Source organism: Biomphalaria glabrata, chromosome 14 (assembly GCF_947242115.1).
Source record: "Biomphalaria glabrata chromosome 14, xgBioGlab47.1, whole genome shotgun sequence".
NCBI lineage: Eukaryota > Metazoa > Mollusca > Gastropoda > Planorbidae > Biomphalaria > Biomphalaria glabrata.
In genome coordinates this window covers 14,943,583-14,970,989 of record NC_074724.1, presented here as the reverse complement: position 1 = coordinate 14,970,989, position 27,407 = coordinate 14,943,583, and the positions used below count along the sequence as shown (strand labels likewise).

Below are 27,407 nucleotides of genomic sequence, written 5' to 3'. Positions count from 1 at the left end.
AAGAAATGATTGAAATACTAAAGGAATGAGTTAAATTTAAAAGTATGATTTAGATGCTAACCGTATATATTAAAAGCTAAGTATATGAGTTAAATATTACAGTTATGAGTATAATGGTTCAGGAATGAGTTAAATGCTACAGATATGAGTTAAATTTTGAAAGTATGAGCTGTCAGTTTAAGGCATGATGATCAAAGTTTTAAGATTTGAGCTATTTTTGTTTCGGTTTATAGTTAAAACAGACTACTCCCATAACACACTTTCTACTTGATATGACTTTGGTTGTTTACAAAGATGGCAGTGTTGCTATGGTGTCAATGAAGCCAGACAAAGCTAATGTCAACCAGTTGTTTGATCTTGCACATGTGTACGACATCTACAATATTACCAACGTGAGATTCAGGTCATCTTTGTTGGGTTTTTTTAAGTCAATTCCTTATTAATCGTTGTTATTACTTTAGTTTCTGCTTTATATTAAAACCCAATTGCTTTACCCTTCACTAGTCTTACATTTGGAAAACGTAAATTTGAAAGTAAAAAATACTGACTTTAAAAACAAACATTTTATGATGAGATTAAAATAATTAAAACAAAATTTTAGTTCGTTACTTTAGATATAATCTAAAAACGTTTTCATTCCAAAATGTCACACTTTAGTTTCTACTTGTGTTCGTTGAAACTTTCCTTGAAAAATATAACATAACGCTTTCGGAGGATTCTGTTCTATGTACATGATAATCCTGTTGTTTTAATTCGTATTTTAGATTTAGATAAAACCAAACAGATAGGAGAAATATAGAGCTCAACATTGTCCCACCTTAGGCTATAAAAAACCATATGTTTACAAATTTGTATACACAGTAGTATGCACTTATTCTGTCTATTACACAAATGAACACGTTATTTCTCCCACACCCTTTATCGAATCAAGTTGAAAATTTAAAAAGTAAATAATTGGTAATTAATCATTTAGTTTGATACCGACAAGGGAAATGAATATATTCAGAGATATGGCTAAATATCTGGGTTTTTCCCCCTCTAAATTGATATATATTGAAGTCATTTCACGCCCATTATCGAATGAACTTTAATAATTATTTTATATGACTAAAAAGAGCGTGAATATTTTTTTTAATTACTTAATTATTTATAATTATATTGTAATTTATTATAATGTTGTTTGATACTAAAAGGAAATAAACTCTACATTATTGAGATGTATTGTTTTTATATTAATTTTTATATTTTGCTTGTTTGTCTCTACTCTGTAGCCTAACTAGATCCTACATAAATATTATTGCAACAATGCGAGGCTTTGAGAACCGTTGTGTTTTCATCAACAACTACAGACAAGAGAGTTATTTCTATAACAACCATCCAGTGTCAGTGATGCAAACTAGTCAGGTAAAAGCACGTAGAGATTTCATTAATGTCCGTAAAATTAAATTGTTGTGTTTTTTTTTTTTTGGGGGGGGGGGGGGTAATTGTTGTGTTTTCACGTGGTTACAAAATTGATCTTCCGAATAGTGCCCTTTATTTTTTAGTGCAGTGTTTCCCAAACTTTTTTCTTAACGGAACACTTGGCACAATCGCTTATTTAATGGAACGCCTACTAGATAATTATTCCAGTGGGTTCTGAAACACCTATTCAGGCCTCGTTGTGTTTGTAAATACACTGCAAAAGTTGAAAGCTGAGTATAAACTGTTACATTCAGTTTTTTTTTAAATTTTCTTCATGTTATATTCAACTTCTACAGTTAGAGTTGTATATATCGACATGGTTTTGTAGTACTACTACTGCCGGCCTTAGAAAGTTGGAGGCCCTAGGCAGGCCTAGGCGATGTGAATTTGGTGGTCCCAAATGAAATAGAAAAAGAAAAAAATAAACAGAAAAAAAATAATAAAAATTATGCAATTTCTTTTAAACCTAATTTACTCCAACAAATTTTGCTATTTATACATTGAAAAATGTTAGAATAATAGGGTACAATATCCCCGCAACCGGGGACCTGTGCAAGTTGTACTAGCTATTTGAAACTACAACACTACGATCAAGATATGTTTTAAGGATATCTGCGTATTTGTCTGAAATGTTTCCATGCCAGCGCATTATTAACTAGATCGATTGTGAATCAAGGTTTGCAATCTTGTTTGCAGGTGTATGTTAAACTATGCGTCTGTATAAGTGCTACTGCCTGGTCGTGTGGTATGCCATATGGACTGTTGTTTCGATAGTCTCGAGTTCAAAACCTACCCGCATCCATCCCCTACAGTCCTTCAGTACCTACAAGCAATGATATTTATTTTGTTTAAAATGTCCAATGCATAATTCATTAGATAACTATATCAATATCTTTAAAAGTGATAGGCATCCAATTTCTTTGATCACCAAATTCTTTTAGGTTGTCACTTTGGTAGATTACAGAAGGTGTCTAGGTAGCCAAATTCTTAGTTAAGATGTGTAGGTAGCCAATTTGTTCGATCACTAAGGGTGTTGTTGGTAACCAATATGTTCCACCACTAAAGGTGAGTTGGTAGCGAATTAAATCGCTCACTAAAGGTGAGCTTGGTAGCAACGTTTTTTTCATCACTAAATGTGAGTTGGTAGCCATTTGCTCCATCATTAAAGATGAGTTGGTAGCCAATTAAATCGCTCACTAAAGGTGAGTTGGTAGCAAATTTTTCCCAGCACTAAAGGTGAGTTGTTTGCCTATTTGTTTCATCACTGAATATGTGTCAGTAGCCTGTTTTCTCAATCAAATATTGACATTTTTTTTTATGATTTCCCTCAATAGGAAGTTCCTGGATATGGAGGCAGTCTGAATGACCTTGACTTTACGTTAGACCATCTTCTACCACTTGAGTACTTTGGTTCCCAGTACGTCAGTTTCCCATCCCCTCAATTAGGACCATCACAATCCAATGTTACATTCAAGATTATAGCTTTACACAATAATAGCAAGATTTCTGTAAGTTGTGTGGGGTTTTCTAGCTTGAAAGCCTCCATGTATGTAATTCAAATCGGCAAAAAACACAAAGACAAAAGATTTGCAAACAAAGACATCTAGAATTATTTTCATAATATGCATCTTTGTTGTCTTAGCTTTAAAGCATATGAGTTTTGTAAACATTTTTAATATACAAAGCTTATGCCTCTATCAACTCACTCTGTCTTTCTTTCTGATCTTATGTTATTTCTCTCAACTATCATTCTTGGATTACAATTGAAACTTTTTAAAATTAAGTACCTAAGGGAAAAAAACGAATCAATAAAAAATTATCCAATTAAATAATCAATTAGTGGTAATTACTTTTTTGTTTGATATTTAAAAGGGGAAAAAATCCTACAATATTGAAAAAATCTTTAAAATGTGGAGTACTTCCCATAAGATCAGCTTTGTTTTTTAAAAACTCTTAATGCATAATGATAATATTACTAAAATAAATTATTAAATGTATGTTATTTGTAAGCTGAGTATGAGTTGAATTGAAGCAATATAAAAGATTTTTGATGATAGTTCATTTTGAAGCTTGATATACACTTTAATTTTTGTTCCAGATATTTGGAGAGAAGATTGAAGGAGCATCACAAGTTACTCTAAGAACAGTTGGTGAAGTTGTAGTCCTGGAACTATCAAGTGCATACTTTTACTACTTTAATAGCAGCAAGAATTTTCATATTTCTTTAACTCACAGTCTTCCAATTGGTTAGTTAATGTGATCTATCTTTTTTCGAAAATATGGAACTCAATACTTTGCGTTTGGATTAAATATTTCTTTCAAACTTTGATATTGGTAACAAAATAAGTTGTTGAAATAGCAAAAGTAAATATTACTAACAAATAACTTTACAATTAAAATACATCATTAATTCGAAATGTTTCTTTAAAAATATATATTGGAGATATTGTTGAATATATAATCACTTTGGGTTTGTCTTACAAGAGTAGGAAAGTAGTGGACTATCTACAGAACATAATGTTATGTTTATGGCAGGGAATGTCTCAGCTAAAAGTGTTTGCACAGCCTCGTTGATACCTGTCCAGCTATGGAGACTACAATATGATTTCGAAACCATGCCTGACACTGTGATCTATATAGTAGTTGAAACAGACTTTGAAAATCTCATTGAGATAAACAACATTTCTAAGCCAGAGTCAGTATTAAAGTGTACGTCAATACTAGGTAGGTTTTTTTTTTTTTTACTTTTTACTGTGATTACTATTATAACTGTGTTATAATACTTACAACCTTTTGATAAAGTCATTATTAAAGACAGTTCTCCATTTTGTCAAACCCCAGCAGTAATTTCGAATATTTTAAGAACTTTTAGATCTTATGAACGATTTTTTACAAAGTTATATCAACTCACTCTGTTTGTCTGGTAAATAGCTTATGCACTCAATTTCTCCCATATGCAATCTCGGATCAAACTGAAATCTTGCAAAATTATTATTTTTTTACCTGACAACACAAGAATCAACAAATAAATTTATAAATTAGTAAATTAAATATTGGTAATAATTTATTTTGTATGGTACCTCAAACAAGGGAAAGAAATTGTACTTGACTGAAGTGATGATGTAAGCTGAATTAGTCCCTTTTAAAGATCGCCGCTTTAAAGTAAGTTTGAAACAAAAAATAGATAACTATACACACTTCTTTTTTCATAAGTACCTTACTAGTTGAGTGGTTAAAATGTCGGCTTGAGGAGGCTTGAGTCGCTTATAAGTATGGTATCTGTTTAATTTTGAAATATACATATTTACATTATATTAAGTCTATCAGAAACGAATTAAAATCAATGTTCAGATTTCACTGAATCTGAAAAGTCACCATCACTGTTTCAATTAGTGAAAAGGTATAATCAAATTCCAATTTTCAGGCAGTAACTGGTCAGGATGTACGTACAAAGTAGAAGACCCTAAAGTTACACTCTATCAAGTCCGTATCAAGTATCACCAGCATACACTCGGCGTCTACACGTATGTCTACGACCAAATCTACAATACATCTATGTGTACTGCAGTCGGACTCAGCGATGACTACCGACCATTGAATGTAAGAGCAGCACATTTGTTTATATTATCATTATTTATTTATTTATATTTCAGCTACAAAACTGCCGTAGGCAAATTATTCAAATATATAAAAGTTGTGTTTATGATATAAAAAGATAAAACAGTTTGTTTTTAAATCTTTCAGGTGTTTCTTGATGAAGAATATATTAATAGCCAATACAACTTTAGTGGTGATACAGAACCTCCATACCAATGTAAACTTCCTAGTACACCGCCGACTCCTACCGTTGCATCACTTGAAACTGTCAAACAGATAAGACAGGAAATCGTCAAGAACCTGACAGTAGCCAAACTGAACACCTCCTCTTTCCGGAGAACTAAAGAAAGTATTCAAGACTACAGGCCATTGTCAAACGCCATTGGCTACTCAGGAATCATCATGATCACATTAGTGTTTGTTGTTGTCTGTGGTTACGATGTAGCAACAGCTGCTATCACTTTGGTGACTTGGATGAAATCTCTAAAAATGTGATGCCCATAATACGACCCGGGGTCATATCTGGCCTTTTGACACTTGCTCTCCTTGCTATACAACCCATTAAAGCTTCGCCATAAAGTGACTTATAAAATAGCCAAGGATTGCACCAGTAGATTCGACACTTATTAATGTATTAGTGGTATCATACTGTTCTAAGCCTAATGCAATCCGAAAAAAATATTTGGCATTACTGGTCAAAATTTTCTCAGCAATTTAAAAAAAAAAGACAGTGTTCTAATTAACAGTGTTGAGATTTTTTTAGACTATATTCTGGTTGAAATAAATTTTCATTTTAATGTGCGAGAATGGTGGTAGGTATGCCGTTGTATAGAAAATGAAATTAATAAAGAACTAATTATATACGTGATTCTCTTGTTAGGTTTAATATAAATGTATAGCAGGGATGTTTATTTATTTGACATTTATAAAATTGTAATAGTTTTTTATTTATTTATATCTTGAGCTTTTAAATGTCTATTATTAGTGCTATAATATTTTAACCCTTTGCCTCCTCCCCACGCAGACGCTCGTATTTTCATAAACAAAATCTATAGTTATATAATAGTATGATTGGCCTTTGTCACATTGGTTCATTACGAGAATTAAGTAAAGTTTCCTTTTCAGACCTTGTGATCTATGGGGCAGATGATGTTAAAATTATCTGTATCTTTGGCCAACGGCTAACGAGCAGAGTGTCATGTGGCCAGCACAACGACCAACCGCCATTACTTTCCCCATGTAATGTCAGACACCCATTAGTTTTGTGTGGACTCATGGGTACATCAAAAATCTTGAAAATCAAAATCACAATCTTCTCCTAAATTCGAACCCAGGACCCTAGTTTCAGAAGCCAAGCGCTTAACCACTCAGCCACCACACCCCTAATGCTGAGATTTCTTAAGAAAAATAATAGACATTAAAAAATCACATATTTTCTATGGTATATTAAACCTATTCTTTTTTCTGCACCACTGTTAAACTATTTTTTAGTTTGTTAATATCTATGTTGGCGCAAAGTTTGTTTTTTTTTTAATTAGTATAAGAGATTTTAAACTAAATTTCGTCCTTTGAAATACAAGCAATTAGAATTGTTAGCTAGAAGATGTAAATCATTAACGTTTTTTTTCCCTTGGTGATTATTATCTGGAAATACAAAACCGACCCTTTTTGAAATGTTGCAATATGACTGATTTACACGGAATATATTCTTGTACATTACACAACTTATTGTAATTTAATATTATTGTCATACTATTTAATGTATTGTGGACCCGTTGAGTAATACATATTTATAAACCTTATTTCCTTTAAGATAATAATTGCATGTCTATTATCTCTTTATTTTAGTAGTTATATTTAAATTGGGCGACATATCCAAACAAAGAAATTCAATTTCTCAAAGGTTGCCATTGTTTGATGAATGAGAATAGCCCTTGCTTCAGAATGAAAATATTTCCCGTCCCTTAATTTTCAACATTTCACATGCCATCAATAACACATAGACAGAACCTCTATCAACATTTCACATAACATCAATAACACATAGACAGAACCTCTATCAACATTTCACATAACATCAATAACACATAGACAGAACCTCTATCAACATTTAGAATGACATAAATAACACATAGACAGAACCTCTATCAACATTTCACATAACATCAATAACACATAGACAGAACCTCTATCAACATTTCACATAACATCAATAACACATAGACAGAACCTCTATCAACATTTCACATAACATCAATAACAATATAGACAGAACCTCTATCAAGATTTCACATAACACCAATAACACATAGACAGAACCTCTATCAACATTTCACATAACATCAATAACACATAGACAGACACCTCTATCAACATTTCACATAACACCAATAACACATAGACAGAACCTCTATCAACATTTCACATAACATCAATAACACATAGACAGAACCTCTATCAACATTTCACATAACACCAATAACACATAGACAGAACCTCTATCAACATTTCACATAACATCAATAACACATAGACAGAACAGCTATCAATATTTCACATAACATCAATAACACATAGACAGAACCTCTATCAACATTTCACATAACACCAATAACACATAGACAGAACAGCTATCAACATTTCACATAACATCAATAACACATAGACAGAACAGCTATCAACATTTCACATAACATCAATAACACATAGACAGAACCTCTATCAACATTTCACATAACATCAATAACAATATAGACAGAACCTCTATCAAGATTTCGCATAACACCAATAACACATAGACAGACACCTCTATCAACATTTCACATGACATCAATAACACATAGACAGACACCTCTATCAACATTTCACATAGCATGAATAACACATAGACAGAACCTCTATCAACATTTCACATAACATCAAAAACACAGACAGACACCTCTATCAACATTTCACATAACATCAATAACACATAGACAGAACCTCTATCAACATTTCACATAACATCAATAACACATAGACAGAACCTCTATCAACATTTCCGTAGCTCGGTTATCTTTATATTTCTACCTCATAACATACGCAGACAAAATGAAAAACCTTTCCAAGACAATATTAACAGTATAAAAATTAACAAATGAAAACATTTATAGAAACATTTTTTTTTTCGAAATTTAATGAAAATGATAATGTATTATTAGTTTTCTATATTTACACGAATTTGCATATTTTTTTAAAATTATTTTAACCCTAAATAACTTAATCTATTTCAACAAAAAGAAAAACAGTAGTACGAAACATAAAAAGAGTTAATTTCTTAAATGTACACAATCTGCACTGAAGCATTTACAATGTATCATTACAAATTACTCATCTAGTGTATGCCTTAAGAACTCTCAAGATCGAAAGTACTTTTATTTTATTTCGATTCTAAAAAAAAGAGAACTAGTTTGTGATATTTTGTCAACTGTAAATATGTATGTTTATTTTATTTATAAGTCTTTGACAGATATTTCAATCAGAATAATCACTAGATAATTGTGTTATCAAGCACAAACAACTCCTGTGTATGAGTATTATTTGTTTCTGTATTGATAGTGTCTAGACTTTTACGATAAATCTCTATACCACTGCTGCGAGGGACACACTTCTCAGCCTTAACGTGGCGCCTTTGTGGTAACAGGAAACAGGTCTTTAAGGAAGCAAAATATAATTCCTTTTGGGTACTTAAGGATTGATTCCAATGAACTGGCAGGACAACCATGTCGTTGTTTAAACACCGTGACTCCAGAAGTTGTTTAAAGGCGGAGAAGAAGCATGCGGCCCCATGTTTGCCGACTTCGTCCTCACCTCTGACCCAACTGTTTTGGGATACAAGCCATAAGTAGAATGACAATTACAAAGAAAAAAAAATTATTGCTGACACGTTTCATTATTTGTACGACTTGTTAACATTCAGCGATGTACTGGAGATTTTTTTTGTATTTACTAAGCTTTGCATTGGTAGTTATTCATCTTTGTCAAATGTTTTAAGCAACTACTTGACAGTATTAGTCTTAGCGGAAGAGATGTTGATAGGAAACTAAGATGAAATCATACTTAACACTTGTTTACTATGTCAGTGTCAGCATTGTATCATGTAGTACATGTAGTGTCTTTTCAATAACATTTTATATTTTCTACATGGATATAGCAGCGAAGTACAATAAATTAATATCAATGTACACACAATTAATAACAATTTGCATAAATTTACATCTATGTAATATGACAATGATATTCAGACATCAATAAATCACACCAATGTTATGAACATATATCTTTGTGGACTTTATTTATGTTGAACATATTAACATTAACAAGAATGAGAGATTGGCGAATTTATTATCCACTATCTATACGTAATAGGGCACCAGTTAATTTTTTATTATACATATATACATCTCTACCTGCTAAGCCAAACCTGATAACAATCAATAAAACTCTCATAATTGGCCCCTTGTATTCCTAAGACTTGATGAACTCAAGACATCGCTAGAAATTATTTGTAATGATGCTACGATAAGCGAACACAAATTTGACGAGGAAAATATATTTTAGAACAATGACGAAAAGTGTTACATGAAGATGTAACATGAAAATATAACATGAAGATGTAACATGAAGATATAACCTTATGCGCTTTTAAACACTAATGACAACGTGTGTTCTCAGGAAAAAAATGATCAAATGTTAATACTATTAACTCTTTCTCTCCTAATTCACGATGCCAACATTGATTTGAACCCATTAAACTACATCGATTTTTTGGATTTATAAACAAAAATTTGTGCTGCGTAAAAAGAGCATGCATTCTCCAATATATCGATACCGAATATAACATTTTCTGAGAACAAAAAAAAAAAGGTTTTTGAAGTTTATTCTTAATAGGATAGTCAAATACACATGAGCAAAATGAATAATACCATTAAAACGAGGAAAATAATTACGGAGAGAAAGAGTTAAATAATTTGAAATAAAGTTTAGTTAATAGACCTTATTTTAACCTAACATACTTTTTAGCCGCTCTCTCTCTCTCTCTCTCTTTCGCTCTCTAAAATCCCCCTATTTTATTTTTTACCTGAGCACCGTACTTTCTTCCACATATGTTGATCTCTGAATTTAAAGAAATAATTATTCGCTTTTATTAATATAAGCGTTCATTTGACACCATTTGAATGTGGCGATGCTATTAGTATTAAGTTTGATAGAGCTTGTGTTTTTTTCGAAAATTGAGGCGGTCAGGTTGCGTATCTGTCGAAAAGCATTCTTAATGAGCATCTATGAGGTAAAGGAAACATGCGTAAGAAATTTGATGCGGATAAGAGATAGATCTGTGGTATTTTCGCTTCTATGTAGTAGATAAGAAAAAGTCATGTTATTTTACGCATGAGAAACAGCTTGATAATATTATATTTCAATAATAATAAGGTACACTAATGCCAATCACCAAATGTGAAGTTTAGAATGTGTTTCTTAGATCTAGACCTCCATTAAATGATCTGTGACATCAGATACTGAACGCAAGTTAAAAAAAAATTGGAGTCGTCTGAAATGACGGATCCAGAGGGACGGATACGACTTCAACTTTGGTGTTATAGGTGCAGACAAAAAAAATCTAGTATTGGAGATAATTTTTTAATTATTGTTTTTTAGTGGGCCCACCGTTTATATAAGGGCAACTCATGAGAAGTGATTATTATTCAATTTAAATAATTTCTCTAAGATTACAAATAAGTCAATAATTTGGCTTTTTAAAAGAGTTTTTCCCATACAATATAATTCATCTGATTGGAAATAGAAATTAACATAAATTACTCTCTATGCAATTTTGTTTTTCATATTTTGCTATGAATACAAGAAAAACAACTTAATATATTTTTAAACACATTGCATAGTTTCTTGATGGTCACTTTACAGTTAGCGTCAACCATGCAAGCAAACATAAGAGATGGACTTGACTGTAAACAAACAGACCTGCTAAATATAACAGAGAAATAAAGTCACTCTTCTATAACTGATTGATTTGGACATTGCATAATACAACTTATGTAAATAATTAAGGTTTATCTAAGTACTTGAACACAAAATTACCAGAATTGGACAGAGCAGCTGGTGTGAGGGCGTAGGCTGGCAGCTCTTTATCGTTAGGATCTAGACCAGTTCAAACAATAAAAAAATAATAATAATAAAACGTACATTCAGTGACGAAAAGTTTAAAAAAAAAAAGTTTAATTAAAAAACTTGACTCACTTGTGTGTTCATAGGACTCAGTCGTTGTTCTGGTAAAGACTGGAGTTGTATCAGTTGAAATAGCTGAAAGTGTCAAGTTAAAAATATATATATATATAAAAACGATATTTGTGCAATAACAAAACATCTTAAAGTTGAACATTACACGAGTGCACACATTCACACACACACATTTTTTCTGTCTTAACATAGGCTGAGTACCTTTTTTAATTATGTTTGAAATGATAGCTGTGTATGGTAATAAAAATAGTAATGTCACACAAGTGTAAATAGACGTCATGGATCTAGTATAACTATTGCAGCTATTACTTTTCTATAACACGATTTTCATGACTCTTCAAGCTGATGGCTTTAATCCCATCTTAGTTTTGGATATAAGAGGGTAAAGTGTGTTATTGAAGAAGTATTGCGTGCTGCAAGTTTGATACAGCTAATGCAACTCTATTTTATAAGTTATGTTGATTCTGCATAGGTCCATGAAGTTACAAATTCAAGCACTAATCCTTCATCGGTCAGACTATATCAACGCCATTCTTTGGTCAGGAAACATGAAAGGACCAAGATGCCTGTGTGTAGTCGCCCAAAAAACTCCTTATAGTGTGTCTGTTCTATTTATGTGAATGTTTCTGTTGTGTTATCTTTATATGAGAAAAGAGTCCTTGTTATCGCAACAAATCTACATAAGGATCAATAAAGCAGTCTTAGTCTAAGTCTTAATGTAATAAATAAATACATACATATAATATATATATTGTCTTATTGTCAGCATATTTTTTTTAATTCCTGATAGTGTGACTTTTAGTTTGAAATTATTTTTTTTAGTCATCCTAATAACATCCACAGATTGACCTACCTGTGGGGAGATTAAACTCTCTCTGGATGACGTAATTAAACTCTGTGTACTTCGTATTTTTGGGGTGGACGTACACGATAATCTTGTACTTTCCGCTGGTCAAGTGTCCAGTATTCATCTCCCAAGAACACTGCCCCTCATAGTACATGACGTGGTCTAGGTAAATCCTATGGCTGTGTGTAATATTGCCCACGCCATGTATTTCTTTACCCTGGCAATTTGTCACCAATAGTACAAACCAGTTGAGAAAGAAAAGTTCGATAAGAAATGAGACATAAAACACGGGGAAAAGACTCTATGATGAAATGATTTTTAATAATTGTAAGATTTGAGAATACATTTATTTGTAAAGTTATACATTTGTTCTAAAACGATAGAATTGTTTGAATGTTGTTCCTTCATTAGAGCTAAATTATAATTTCTTTTATACTGAAAAAAAATTAGTATAATACAGTTCTATAGAAATAAGCACAGAATAATTAAATAATTGGTATTTTAATATTAATTTGAACTTTCTTTTAAATACTCCACAAGCAAAAACAAATATAATAGCCTACCTCATTTTTTTTTCCATGTCAGAAATTTAATTTAGCTCAGTAACATGAAACACTGCACAATTATCATAATCATTTAATGATAACTATGATGACAAACAAAAGTTTTATCTAAGGGAAATAATCACTAATTACTGACATTTATATGAAAAAGGCAGGGTTTAGCTACATTTCTGTCACATAAAACAAAATTAATTTATTAGTTATTAGTACTAATTGATAAACTATTTGGTTAATTTTTCGATGCATTGGTGTATAGTCACTGACTTTGAAGAATTGACGAAAAATTTCAACTTGATCTAAGAAGGGGAAGTAACAGAAGAAAAAGTGTCAAAACGTAATTAAATATATATACATCAACATCTCTCATTTAGACACCTTATTTCAATATCAAACAAAATAATTAATCACCAATAATTTTTATGATTTTTTCATGTTTGATCAGGTACAATTTTTACCCAAGATTTTAGCTTAATCCGAGAATGGGAAATGGGAGAAAAACAAGTTCAAACTTTTTACACGAAAAGACAGACGGTGTGAGTTGATATTAGCTTTGTATAAAATACGACAAGTCCTGTACATACTTTAAATGAAAACAATTCTCATTTTAATTTGTTATTGCAGCATTTTCAGATTTATAATTATTGAGTGTATCACAAAACTGTTACATACAATAGCTATATATGTTTTTGCCAATAATCTATTGCTTACTTTTAGTAATAGTTTACATCGAGATGAAGTTAGCATGATCTATGTGGATTTTATTAACTAACTAAAATGCATAACAATAATGTAAAACTACATTATGTGAAATGTCAGTATATATTTAGGCTTATATAAGGATGAAAACAGTGTGACTTCGTTGTTTGCTTTTAGCCAACAGTTTAGGAATGTAGACAATGAAAACCAAACTTACATTTGAAAGCAGAACAAAACGACATGAAGCTTCAGGAAAGATTTTCTGAACACTGCAAGTAAGAGACAGGTGTTGATTCTGTAGTGTAGGTGTAGCGCAAGTGACATTTTCTGCTCGGGCTGAGAGACAGAAAATTGTAACCAATTATAAAAATTAAAGTAGAATATTTAACTATAATAGATACATTCAGGCATAGATGATATACAAATAAAACTATCGTCTTACAAGAAGATAAATAAAAATATAGAGTTTGTGTCAATAGAAAAAATAGAGAGAAACATATGAGATATATTGTCATTAATATTATATGTAATATTGCTAGATTGAGAAGAATAACAGACAAACTTTTTGGTCTATAATCAAAATCAAAATATAATAAAATTGTGTAGCCTATATTAATATAAGAAGACAAAAAAAAAACATTTTTCAAGAATTAGATTTTTTGTATCTACAAATTTTTTTTATTCCAAACATAAAGTGTGTGTGTGTGTGTGTTGTTGTTGTTTTTTTGGGCGGGGTAGTTATAGACGACATAGATGGTTTGGCTGGGACAGAAGAAGAATTAGCTGACTTGGTGATGCGCATAGACAAGACCTCTGCAAATCAATGCCGAAAAAAACAAAAATGATGACCAATAGCCAACATGTCTTTGAAAGGGACATCAGCATTGGTTGCGAAAAGCTGACAAGTGTCAGTAGCTTTAAATACTTTACAGTGGCTTAAAGTATTGTCTCAGATGAAGGAATCAAACCTGAACTATATATATATATATATATATATATAAATATATATATATATTATAAATATACATATATATATATATATATATATATATATATATATATATATATATATATATATATATATATATATATATATAGTAGCCAAATATTTTCCGCGGCCGGGTCTTAATTTTACGTATCACTGATATAGTTACTGATATAGTGTATTAGAAACAATTAACAAAATAATAATGTTATAAATGAAGCGAATGAGAAAGTAATTATTTGTTACGTGACTTTCACTGACTAGAAAATAACTGACTTCAACAACTGATTAGAAAATTACATTCACTTGATATAGTCATTTCTTTAGCTGTACTTTGTGACCACTACTGACTAACCTCTGGATCTCTCATACAACCTGACTTCCGGTCATACATAACTCGTATTCACTATTTATACATTCACGCTCTGTATTCACCAAAGTATAGTAAGGTAACCATTTAGCGTCTGACACCATGCTAGATGAGATTTTTTGAGCTGCTATGTTATACATTGGTGTGAATTCTGTTAGAACTAGTTTATTAGCCCTCGTGGTTCAGTTAATATTTCTCGTATTTACAAAGGCATTGTTTAGTCTAACTATGCCATCTAACATAAGTTGAAATAGATCGTCCGTTTGGCCTCACTTGACCGGTGAAATGATTGGAATGAGAACCGTGGAGGAGTATTACAAAGCTTATATCAACTCACTCTGGATGTCTGGGTGATCTATCTGGCCAAAAGTTTGTAAACTTTATTTCTCAAACACCCAATCTCAAATCAAGATGAAATTTTGTACAATTTATTATTGCTTTTATAACTAACAACACAAGAATCAATTTAAAATATTAACCAATAATTAATTAATTATAGGTAACAAATATTTTTTTTGGTATCAGACAAAGGAAAGAAATAGTACTTGACTGAAGCGGTGATATAAGCTATACTAGCCCTTTATATATTTTGTTGTCTCTGGCTTATTATAAATTTAATTACGAGACTGTTCCAAACTAACAATACTTTTAGTAAAAGCTTTGTTGTTGTTTTTCAAGTATTATTTGTAGTTTGCTTGTATATGGCATAGGATAGGTAATTGTTCTCTTAGTAGTTTTAGGCATCAACAAATTTTTTGAATCGTATTTCATTAAATTAATGTCGAGAAACTCCATTATCGTTTTTTGTTCGAATGCAAATAGTATGTACACATCACGCACATTTTTAGCGGCCCCCGTAAGGGGAAAAAGCCGCTATTAGGTTTGTGCAAAATGTCCGTCTGTCCGTCTGTCCGTCTGTCCGTCTGTCCGTCTGTCCGTCTGTCACACTCAGATCTCGAAAACTAGAAGAGATATGAAAAATATTATTTCATCATTAAATCCGGCTTGAAAAGTTTAGGTGCAACGGCTACTTTTGGTTTTCTAAAAGCAAACCGTTTAATTTATAAAATTAATTATGCAAGCGATTTTTTCATAAAAATACACCAATTCTAAAACAATTACGTAAATGTAAGGGAGGCAATGTTACAATATGCTAACAAAGATGGACAATTTTTGTGTATTTGCAGTATCACTAAGTCAAATATATTTTTAAAATGTACAGGAAATGTTTACAACAAATACAAATAATAGTTAAAGACGTTTTTTCTGGTCAACTAGCTGCTAAAATTAAAAGAAAACATTTCTGTTTGTTTATAAAGGCTAATAATGCACTTTGTATGTAAATATCACGCACATTTTTTTAAATGGACTTTTTATGCAGCGATTTTCGTGCAGTAGCGTAACGTCGCAACATGATCAGGTGCTAAACCAATTCCTTAAACTTTTTTAAAAAATCAGATTTTATTTATTTTTTGTTTAGTGCCCCCATCCGAATAAAAGAAGCTTATTTTTGTGCGTTTTGTCTGTTGGTCGGTCTGTCCGTCACGATTAGATTTAAAAAACTAGAACTCTAAAAGCTATTGAAAATCTGATTTACCCTTTAATGTTCCTCCCATAACATCTCAATAGTTTTAAGTATCTAAAATTGATTGTTCCGGATTTTTTTGTGCAAAACTAATCAACGCCAACAAATGTTTGTTTGCTCTTCTAACTTATATTACATTCAATTTCTATGCTTAAACGTTGCAAAAACACATTATCAATAATATGTTGTTCCGTTTTTTATGTAAATAGCATATTAATGCTAAATCATAATCTCTATACTGACTTATATTTCATTAAGTGTAAAAATGTTCCGGATATTGTTTTATAAAACATGAATTATGCCTAATGATTGTTTGAAATCGCATACGGCTTTTAAAAAAAAGTAATTTACTAGAATTGATTACTGAAAATTTCTTTTTAGACATTTAATTTTCTTGTAAAACATAACATAGAAGTTTTGTAATCGATAAAGAAAGTTCCGGATTTTATTTCTTACAAATCGTCGCCAGAAATTTCCGAATTTATTTAAAAATCTACTAACGCCAAATAATTGTTTGAACTCCCTCTTCTAATTAATAAACAAATAATCTTCTCATTTACGAAATAATGTTTTTACGGATTTTTATGAAAAATATTTTAACTCACTACTCTCTTACAGTACATTTAACTTTCTACCTAAAACATTAAAAAATCTAATTATCGTTAATATTATGTTCCGATTTTTAAGGAAAACAGAATCCAAACACCAAAGTAAGGTATGAAAATCTCTCCACGTGGCTGTAGTACATCTAATTTTTATACGAGACCATCCAAAAAATTTAATTAACGGTATTACATTTATCTGAAATTCTCTTTTTCTTTTACTATTTATACAAACATCCGGAACAATCTATTATATAAACTTTTCAATTGTGTTCATACCTAAAAATTATTGCGATGTTTTGAAACGTAAAATAAAGGTTAATCAATTTTTAATAACTTTTAGTTGTTTTTTTTATATCAAGATAACGGACAGACCGACTGACAGACAAAACGCAAAAACAATGTGGCTTTGATCCTTTTAAAATAATATCTATTAGAACTCAGTGCACCAATGTCTATGAACTATCGTTAAATATCTCGTGTAAATAAAGACATTTTTTTTTATGGTACCAGTACTAGCCTATTGTGAGGTAATGGAATTTTTTTTCTTTGACGTCATATGAATGGACTCTTTAAATGTAATGTTAAAAGAACGCACTCGGTGCACCAATGTCTATTAACCCTCGAAAAAATTGCTTGTATTAATGAAAACATATTTTAGTCTAACTAAGCCGTGTGACGTAGTGTTTTTTTTTTCCTTTGACGTCACATGGAATGAATTCTTTAAATGAAATGCTAAAAGAACGCACTCGGTGCACCAATGTCTATGAACACTCGAGAAATAACTCGTGTTGATAAAGGTGATTTTTAGTCTAGCTAGGCCTTGTGACGTAGTGTTTTTTTTTCCTTTGACGTCATATGGCATGAATTCTTTAAATGAAATGCTAAAAGAACGCACTCGGTGCACCAATGTCTATGAACACTCGATAAAAGGCTCGTAATGATGAAGGCGATTTTTATTCTAGCTATTCCGTGTGACGTAGTGTTTTTTTTTCCTTTGACGTCATATGGAATGAATTCTTTAAATGAAATGCTAAAAGAACGCACTCGGTGCACCAAAGTCAATAAACACTCGGATAAATGGCTCGTAATGATGAAGTCGATTTTTAGTCTAGCTAGGCCGTGTGACGTAGTGTTTTTTTTTCCCTCTGACGTTATATGGAATTAATTCTTCAAATGAAATGAAAAAAGAACTCGGTATAGTAATGTTTATTAAGCCTCGTTATGTGACTCGCGTTTAAAAAAGGAATGATATCTTGATTTAGATCTAATCTAGATTTTTTAAACTAGATCTAGATTTTTATTACAGTATATCTAGATCTGGATTTATATTCTAATTAAAATTATTTTAGAGTCTAGATCTAGAATTTCTAGATCTAGTTTAGACTAAAATAGACTAGATTAAGATGTAGAATTTCAATTTCTAAACTTAAAGTGTAAAAAAAAATTTTCATTTCCAAACGTTTTGATCAATATTGTAATGTTTTAATATACTAAAACTAATCTACTATTTTTTTTATTAAATTTAAATTTAAATTTACGGCAAATGAATCTTTGAAACATTATTACTTTTGACCATCGGATGGCTGCCTGGTCGTGCGGTTTGCGCGCTGGACTGTCGTTCAGATTTATGGATGGCCCAGGGTTCAAACCCTGCCCGCTCCCATCCCCCGTCGTCCTGCGGGAGGTTTGGACTAGGAAGTAATTATCTTCAACTCTGAAGGAACATCCGAAACGTGTAAAACATTTTACATCAAAATTAAATCACCTCTTGAATATTATTTGCGAATATGCAGATCCGACAGGGATCCGACTTCGACGGGGGCCGCCTCTGAGTTTGTGTAACACAAACTCTCTTTGTAATCTTGTTTAGAATCAAATTGACTTTCGCGTTATTTAAGTTCTAGAACTGTGTCTGTTTTCTTTTCGTTGCGATATTACTTGGACTTGGACATGCCACTAGGTCGATTCCTACAAGACATTTTGTATTGCGACCTAATAGAAGACAGGATAGCCGCATATAGGTGTACTGATCTATGCAAACGCGACATGGAGGTTTTCAAAAGTGACACCTGCAGTTGAGAAAATAAGTCACTAAAAAGCATAACGGTAGAGTCCTGGATTGGAGAAGGCATACACACTAGAAGTGCCTTCCTGGTCTTCCCCACAAATAAACACTTTGAAATAAGTGCACCCTGTGGCGACTACTGCTCAAACTTCCAAGCCGAAATTGAGGCAATTACCATAGCTTTGCAGACAGTTAAAAACAAACTATATGAAGTGACACAATCACCATCAGATATTGTTGTCTTTACAGACTCCCAATCCACTCTTCAAGCACTTAACAGTAGCACCTCAAAAAGCCCAAGAGAGTTGACAACACTAATAGTAATAATACACCAGATGATGACAAAATTAAACATCAACATAATATAACAGTGATTCCCTGGACACATTGGCGTCATGGGAAATGAAAAGGGCAGATAAGCTTTCAAAGGCAGGATTATCTATGGAACAACCAGATAGACCTGTTAACTACCTCACCCTAAGGTCAATGTTAGTCAACAATCACAAAGAGAGTGGCTCAACCAATGGGCATCAGGAAACACAGGCAGAGCCATGTACAAAGAAATGAACATGCCTAACAACTTGGACAGTATTAACTTCCTCCCCCGCAAAGAGCAATCTACAATCTTCCAACTAAGGACAGGACACACACCTCTGATAAATTACCATCTCAATAAAATAAATCTCACACAACTCCCCCTTTGTAGACACTGCGCCCACCCTTATGAAACCGTAAACCAGATCCCTTTTGAATGCCCCTTCCTAATCCACCTTAGGCAGACCCTACTACCACTCCAGCCCAACATAACCAACACCCTGTACGGCAGTGCTGAACAAGAAAAAAGCACACTAATTTTTCATGGTAGTCTGCAAAAGAGCTCACAGCTCAACAGTAAAAAGATGGCTAGAGGAAGAATAAGGAAAAGTAACGTTGTTTTTGGCCCTATGACCCTGTGATATATATATATATATATATATATATATATATATATATATATATATATCATGGGCGTAGCCAGGGGGGTTTGGGGTTCAAACCCCTCCCCGAAATGAAATCCCCCCCCCCGCAGGTAGGGTGTCGGAGTTTAGTGACTGATCTTTTGCTTTAATTTTGTTTATTTTAGGTGAAATTTTAATACTAAACCATCACTTGCCCTAGCTCAGCCAATGGGGATTTTGAGTTTAAAGCCCCCTACCAGGGGGTTTTAAGTTGGAAACCTCTACCAGGTGGTTTAGAGGGGTTTTGAATTTGAAACCCCTACTAAGGGGTTTTGAGTTTGAAACCCCATACCAGGGGGTTTTGAGTTTAAAACCCCTTACCGAGGGGTTTTGAGTTTGAAAACCCCTACCAGGGGGTTTTAAGTTTAAAACCCCCTATCAGGGGTTTTGAGTTTGAAAACCCCCTACAAGGGGGTTTTGCATTTAAATCCCCTCTTCTATAAAACAAAACAAAATGCAAACAACAATCCCAAAATTCCAAGAGCACATCTAAGGAAGATTTTGATTTGAAACCCCTCTCCAAAATTTACGATAAACCCCTCTTCAATATACAAAAGCAAATTACGCTCTCAAAATGTTATGAGCATAGCCAAAAAGATTTTTAGTTTAAACCCCCCTGGGTTTGAAGCTAAGAAATAAATCTTCAAAATAAATAAAAAAAAACCAACAAATTTCTCAATAAAAATGCTATGAGCGTAGCAAAGCCTATTGGGTGTTTTGAGTTTAAATTTCCCTTCAGAGGGGTTTGATGCTAAAAAATACCTCTTCAATATAAAACAAAAGCAAATTACACACTAAAATTCTTTGAGCGTAGCCAAGCCAATTGAGGGTTTTGAGTTACAACCCCTTTCCTCCAGATGGCTTTTTAAAAAGTTTAAAACCCCTCAAGATAGTTTTGAGTTTAAAATCCCCCTACATAGCGTTTTAAGGTTGTGTCACAGCTTTTATATTATATATATCTCTATCTACTTATACCTCGATAGAATCTACTTAGGTCTCGATACGTCTAGGTGTCCCTGGTTCAGCTGTAGTTAACGAAATAAAACAATTAAACCACTAGATCAAACACATAAACTTTAATCAGCTTTACTGCATATCACACTCAAGCTAGACTCTGTCTAACAACCAAGACACTTCCGGTCATTCGAGCAGATTGTAAAAATAGATTATACATACATACACACACATTCATCCGTGACAGGTTGAAAGCTTCTCTCTTCAATATTATTTCTAAAGCAAACTACAGTCACCAAATTCTATGACCGTAGCTAAATGTGGTTTTAAATTTAAAAAAAAAAAAAAAAAAAACCAGATATATTTTAGATGATTTTGACGATAAAACATCCATTTTCGATATAACATCTACAACAAAATAGTCACCTATTTCCAAAATCGTAGTCAAGAGAAGTTACACATGTCTACCAGTGGCTGTGCTCCATTAATAAAGTGAATGAAATTGAAAAGCACTAAATGTGGCTCTACAAAGATGGCTAAGACGGATTGTAGGAGTCAGTTATAGAGATCGGTTTAAATCAAGGAAATCCTATACCGAAATGGGAGTCGACACCTTAGTAAGGTTGTGACAGAGCGTCGCATGAAGTTTGCGGGACATGTTCTCCGACAAAATGAATTACGCATAATAAGTGTTTCGATGACATCCTAGTACAACTTGGCGCCACACTTTCATGGAGGTCCTCAGAGCAGGTGGGAAGAGGCTTCGGACATTGCCAGTGACAGATTTTTGTGGAAAAAGCTTGCCAGCAAATGCGCCGAACGGCGCGTGAGGGTCTAAGTCAATAAGAATAGAACATTAGGTTTTTGATATAAAACTTTAAAATAGCAAAATAATGCACTGTAGGTACCTTAGAATATGCATTTAGTTGACTTTCAATACCAGAAACAGTGCTTGGCGGCTAGGCTCCGCCCCGCGCTGGAGAAGCTCTCAACCCCCCCCCCCCCAGACCCCTTGCTGTCAAGCGCGAGGAGTCTACACTTTTTTCACTAACTCCAGGAAGAACCTATTCTTGAGCACAATAAACGTCTTCCAAAAGAATAAAGGATCAGAATGTAATAGAGATTAATTATGTACACACACACACACATCCATATATACAAACATATATATATATATATATATATATTTTTTTTTTCGGGGGGGGGAGGGGCGGGGGAGGGAGAAAAAAAAAACTCAACCCCCCCCCCCAAAAAAAAAAATAATCCTAGCTACGCCCATGATATATATATACATATATATTTATATATATATATATATATATAGGCTATATATATAAATATATATATATATATATATAGAGAGAGAGAGAGAGATAGAGAGAGAGAAAGAGAGAGAGAGAGAGAGAATGGCTCGTATTAGAGTATAGGAATATGATATGTATCACAGATATTTTAAAGATAGTGAAAGAATAATATATTACGGTAAATAATAACATAACAGAAAAAAGAAGCCCAACTGCCTACCAAACACTGAGATCACATACTTGTTGACAACTCTGAGTTGAGATTTACAGATGACATACTTCAGATCTCGAAGCAATAACGTCGGTAGAGATGTCAGCGTGAAAAAACATGTGTCCTCCGTAAGCGCACACTCGACTGTCTTTGGTTTACAAGGTTGATTCCAAGATCTAGAGCAAGTTCCAAAGCCATTCACAATGTAACTGTTATTAAAATCAAGGCTCAGGTGGACGGCACTGCCTTGGAGTGAACAGGGGATTATGAAGTCAGTCTCTTCCTCAACCAGTTTTGTTGAAACATCTATAAGCAATGAGAGCAATTCGTGAACACTTTGACCAGTACAAGTGTAAAGTTGTTTGTATTTATTAGGAAAACATTTGTATCATACTTTCATATGGACCACAACGACAGTTTAAAGAACGCAAACTTTAACTCAATTGAATATGAAGCTTCCAGAGAAGAAACCTTCGATGAAAGCATTAGTATGAGAGGATGTAATTACAAATAAGACACACTCATACTCAGTAAATCTTATACTCACTTAAACTGACACACATATACTTAGACACATTTGTACTCAGTTATACTTAAACTCAGGCACACTGAAACTCAGACACACGTATACTTAGCTACACTTCTACCCAGTTACACTTATATTCAGTTACAACCATACTTGGACACTAATATTCAGACACACTTATACTCAAACACTTATACTCAGACACACATAAACTCAGACACACTTAAGCTCAGACACACATATACACCTTTATACTCAGACACACTAATACTCAGACACCTTTATACAAAGACAAATTTATATTCTGTATTTTTTATCTTAAGGTAAGAAAGTATAACCTTTTAATCCATATTTATGCACGTGTTGACTTTTTAGTTTATTGTAACGAGTGAGTTTCTTTATAGACACTCCTAAGAAGTAATTTCTAAGTTACTTATAATAAAAGAATGTATAAACTACAAACTTGAGAAACATAGTTAGATAGCGTACCTGCATTTATTGTCAAAACTTTAAATATCATCAAGATTACATAATCCTTTTTCATCTTTAGGCATTCACACTGTAAGAAAAAAGGATAATACTTTAATATACATGTAAAGCAAACAATTGGATTGCTGCCTGGTCGTGCGGTTGGCGCGCTGGACTGTCGTTCAGATTTATCGATGGTTTCGTTGGACTAGAAAGTAAACTATCTGCAACTCTGAAGGAACATCCGAAACATGTAAAACGTTTACAAACAAACAAACAAACAACAAATTGGTTTAACGCAACTAACAGCCTGGGGATGACTTTCTGTCAAAATCAACCTTGGCGTTATCATACAGTCCGGCCCAGAAAGTGAGGGCTATAAGATGGTCATCATAACTAGGCGAACAATGGTGTGGTCTGTTGGGATATCTCTTTGTACTTAGTCGTCTTCGCTCGTCCCCTTGAATCTTTCTCAAAGTTGTGTGTGTCTTTCAAGACAGATCATAGGACCGTGTGTCAGGTCTCTTGGTAGTAATGAACTGGTGAACTCTACCGATCAGAAAGATTCTTCTTCGGAATTTTGTTTTTCTTGACTTCTAGCTTGTTGGCACAGGACGTAGGTGTCATGTCCGTGACTAATTGTTCTAGCATTTTGACGTATTGAACTTAACGTTTACTTTCATTGAAAATATTATCTTATCTTATCTTATAAAATAAAGATGTTCGTTTAAAAGACACAAAGATAAAAGCACATTTCTTGCTCCATATGCTAAGACAAATGTGTACAAATGCTCCTTCTTTCCTAGTTCTATAAGAACATGGAATGGGTTGCCTGAGTCAGCCGGTAAAACAAATGATTGGGAATTGGGAAGAATTTAAGTCATTGATTAACTCTTTCTCTCCGTAATGAAATTATTCATTTTGCTCATTAATATTTCACTACCCTGTTATGATTAAAGTTATGATTAAAGTTTAATAACTTTTGTGTATGCAATCAGGAAATGATATATTAGGTACATAATTACAGAAGAATCCATGCTCTGTTTAACACAAATTAAAGTTTATGAAACAAAAATTTAATTTAATTTAATAGGGTCAAATCAACGTTGGTATCGTCAGTCAGGAGAGAAAGAGTTAATATGCATGAATAGATTGACATATGAACACGCATAGTACGTAATCATCTTTTTTTTTAAGTAACGTCTGCATTTGATAGGATAAGAGAAGAGCATAATTACGTCCTACACGCACCCATGTGTTAATCTATTTGTTCATATGAGTTATAGACTTAGTTTTAGCTAAAACATTGTTTTTTCTAGTTCATTTATGCATATATGTGTTTGTATTTGTTTTCATTATGTGTACCTAGTCTCTGCAATTACCTACGTAAAAAATATGTATTATTTAATGCTTTTATTTTCCTTTATAGGCTTAATACAACCCATTATATATATATATATATATATATATATATATATATATATATATATATATATATATAAAAGCAAATTATTTATCTTTTTCTTTTGTATGGTGACAATACCAGTGGACCAAAAGTCACTTAATTTAATAACTAAGTAGGGGGTGATTCTTCTATGTCAGCGGTTCTCAACCTTTTATGCTCGGCGACCCCTTTTTACAATCTCCCACTCTGTCGCTACCCCCCTCCCCACACAAACATATAGCAATAGAAGAATAGAGAATAACAATCCACATTTTCGATTGTCTTAGGCGACCCCTGGCAAAACTTCAATCGACCCCCAAGGGGGTCGCGACCCACAGGTTGAGAACCCCTGCTCTATGTTTTCAAGGTCTTCAAAGTACATGATTCCTAATATTTCTGTACAATCTGACAAACCCTATAAGTCATTTCCAATTGCAGGTTTGGCGCTAAAGTATATGAACATAAAACATAAGGAGTGACTTTTCGTTACTTTGATTTTATCAATTGAGACAAAATATGTAGGTCATAGTTGGATCTTCCGAGCCACAAACCTTTCAAACCTGCAATGTTGTCATCACGAATCATATTTAGAAATGAAACTCAACTAAAAGCAAATATAGGCCCATGTATAAAATAACTTTTACCAGATATTCTCAAGTTTTAATATAAAATGCTATCTACAAATTATTTTCAGAATTTTACAGTTACATAATATAATTCAATCTCTATCAAAAAGGGCTTGTTAATTGTAAAACATAGAAACTAAAGCCTTACCGATTAGATTTTTCATTTTGACTTTCAGGTATCATATGAAAATCTTTTTATTGAAAATCTTTAATTGATGCTATCAAAACGTGTACTAAATAAAAAGGCCATGATCAATAGACGTGCCTGGACTGGAGCAGTGTGTGTATTTAAATCAATTAAACTGTAACAGTAAAGTTCATCATCATATATTCAGTGTAGACCTTTTTTTTAGTTCTTTTATGAGACAATATGAAAAAAGTAATACAAAAAATAGAACATATTTATAGAGGAGACTCTGCGTCAGAATTGAAAGTAGGCCTATAAGTTGTGATAACTACATTAGATCACTACTTTCCTAATACCCAGCACTTCTAAACTTCAAAGAAAATAAAGGCAGTCTTCAATTGTAAATTTTTTTTTTCTTAAATTAACATTTTTAAATTTTATTTTTCTTGGTAATAAATATATTTTTAACAAAACACTTTTGACAAATAAATAAAGGAAAAAAAAACACAATATAGCAATTTCTTTTAAGAAAATAAGCGTTCATGTGTTTTATCTAGGCCTACATTAACATGACTCATTATTTAAAAAAAAAAAGAATTATCATTCACTAATTATATGCAAAGTATAGTGTAACCGAAACCATTCAATATAATGCTCATATTGACAATATCACTTTCATTGTTAGAGGTGGCAGAGTGGTAGAGAGCGCTTGTCTTACAAACCCAGCGGTCCAGGGTTTGAGTTTCAGCGAGAGTTTTAGAACTTCCCCTGAGTAATGTGTTCTGCACAATGACCAAACCATGAAATGAACACTTAGACCTACTAGTTGCTAGTTCTAAGCTGATGATACAGAACATGATATCTTCACATTTAGCTTACCTGCTTCAATTTTTCTCCCCCTTTTTGCGTACTGGGCGGCAAGCAGCAAGTTCCTGCCGTATTTACATTTAAAACAAGAAATAAATAATCACAAACACTACCTAAAAAAATGGTGTTTTTGAAATAAGGACACTACTGCATGAGATAATTAAAAAGGAGTGTTATTTTTTTTTCACTGTCACCAATGAAGAGTTGAAGACGTCTTAGACCTACATATGTAGACACACATACGAAACGATTGTCTACCAGATTGGGAGAGGGGTAAGGGGGCTGGTTTTATAGTTTATTCTAAGTAACTTTATACCTTTATTTGAAATGTTTTTTGATATAGGCCTAAGACTTTCTTTATAGATCTAACCATTGTAAGCTACTAGACACGATCTAGATTTGTCATGTAAATGTAAAAGTTGATAGCACACGTATGCTTCAGTGTATTGTATATACTGCAAACTGTAATGTCGATTAGATTTTCCTTTTCATAGTATATACATAGAACTGTTGATAGTGGACTTACCAATAAAGTACGCACTGTAAACACTAATGAAGGAAAATAAACTGCTTCAATATCCCATGCTGAACTAATAACTCACACGATTGCTTGCCATGAACAATCCATCTCAGATCAATCTATACACATTATCTAGATCTAGATATATGAATACTTAACCTACGATGTAAGCTCTCTATATGTAGGATAAAGGCCTATATTTGATATCTGATCATTAGAAGCCGGTTTTAAACATAGAAACTTTAAAATATAAATTGAATAGCTTCGTCGTAACAGGTGAAAGACACAGGGCAGAAC

At 32.6% G+C, this 27,407-nt stretch overlaps 2 protein-coding genes across 2 annotated transcripts; one reads left to right on the top strand and one right to left on the bottom strand.

Annotated features, from left to right (window-relative positions):
• The first annotated feature begins 272 nt into the window (after positions 1-272).
• LOC129922920 (uncharacterized) lies at positions 273-5,553 on the top strand. Its single transcript, XM_056011145.1, has 7 exons — positions 273-403; positions 1,272-1,404; positions 2,796-2,969; positions 3,560-3,707; positions 3,997-4,185; positions 4,886-5,157; positions 5,206-5,553. Exons 1-7 carry the CDS (start codon positions 273-275, stop codon positions 5,551-5,553), a joined length of 1,395 nt encoding a protein of 464 aa, XP_055867120.1.
• A 2,560-nt stretch (positions 5,554-8,113) lies between these two features.
• On the bottom strand, positions 8,114-27,188 carry LOC106052574 (uncharacterized). The gene is made up of 8 exons (XM_056011276.1): positions 27,117-27,188; positions 23,548-23,617; positions 22,542-22,838; positions 13,673-13,791; positions 12,203-12,413; positions 11,350-11,412; positions 11,191-11,250; positions 8,114-11,076 (listed from the first exon to the last, which is right to left on the bottom strand). Exons 2-8 carry the CDS (start codon positions 23,600-23,602, stop codon positions 11,006-11,008), a joined length of 876 nt encoding a protein of 291 aa, XP_055867251.1. The 5' UTR covers positions 23,603-23,617; positions 27,117-27,188; the 3' UTR covers positions 8,114-11,005.
• Positions 27,189-27,407: the final 219 nt, after the last annotated feature.

What these genes read in the sequence shown, in the direction of transcription:
- LOC129922920 (XM_056011145.1), top strand. Translation starts at nt 273, where the DNA reads ATGACTTTGGTTGTTTACAAAGATGGCAGTGTTGCTATGGTGTCAATG. An exon ending in ATTACCAACGTGAGATTCAG is followed by an intron (nt 404 to 1,271) that starts GTCATCTTTGTT and finishes TCTACTCTGTAG; the next exon opens with CCTAACTAGATCCTACATAA. An exon ending in ACAATAATAGCAAGATTTCT is followed by an intron (nt 2,970 to 3,559) that starts GTAAGTTGTGTG and finishes TTTTTGTTCCAG; the next exon opens with ATATTTGGAGAGAAGATTGA.
- LOC106052574 (XM_056011276.1), bottom strand. Translation starts at nt 23,602, where the DNA reads ATGAAAAAGGATTATGTAATCTTGATGATATTTAAAGTTTTGACAATA. An exon ending in AGAGTTTAATCTCCCCACAG is followed by an intron (nt 11,413 to 12,202) that starts GTAGGTCAATCT and finishes TGACACTTTCAG; the next exon opens with CTATTTCAACTGATACAACT. An exon ending in TGAGTCCTATGAACACACAA is followed by an intron (nt 11,251 to 11,349) that starts GTGAGTCAAGTT and finishes GAACTGGTCTAG; the next exon opens with ATCCTAACGATAAAGAGCTG.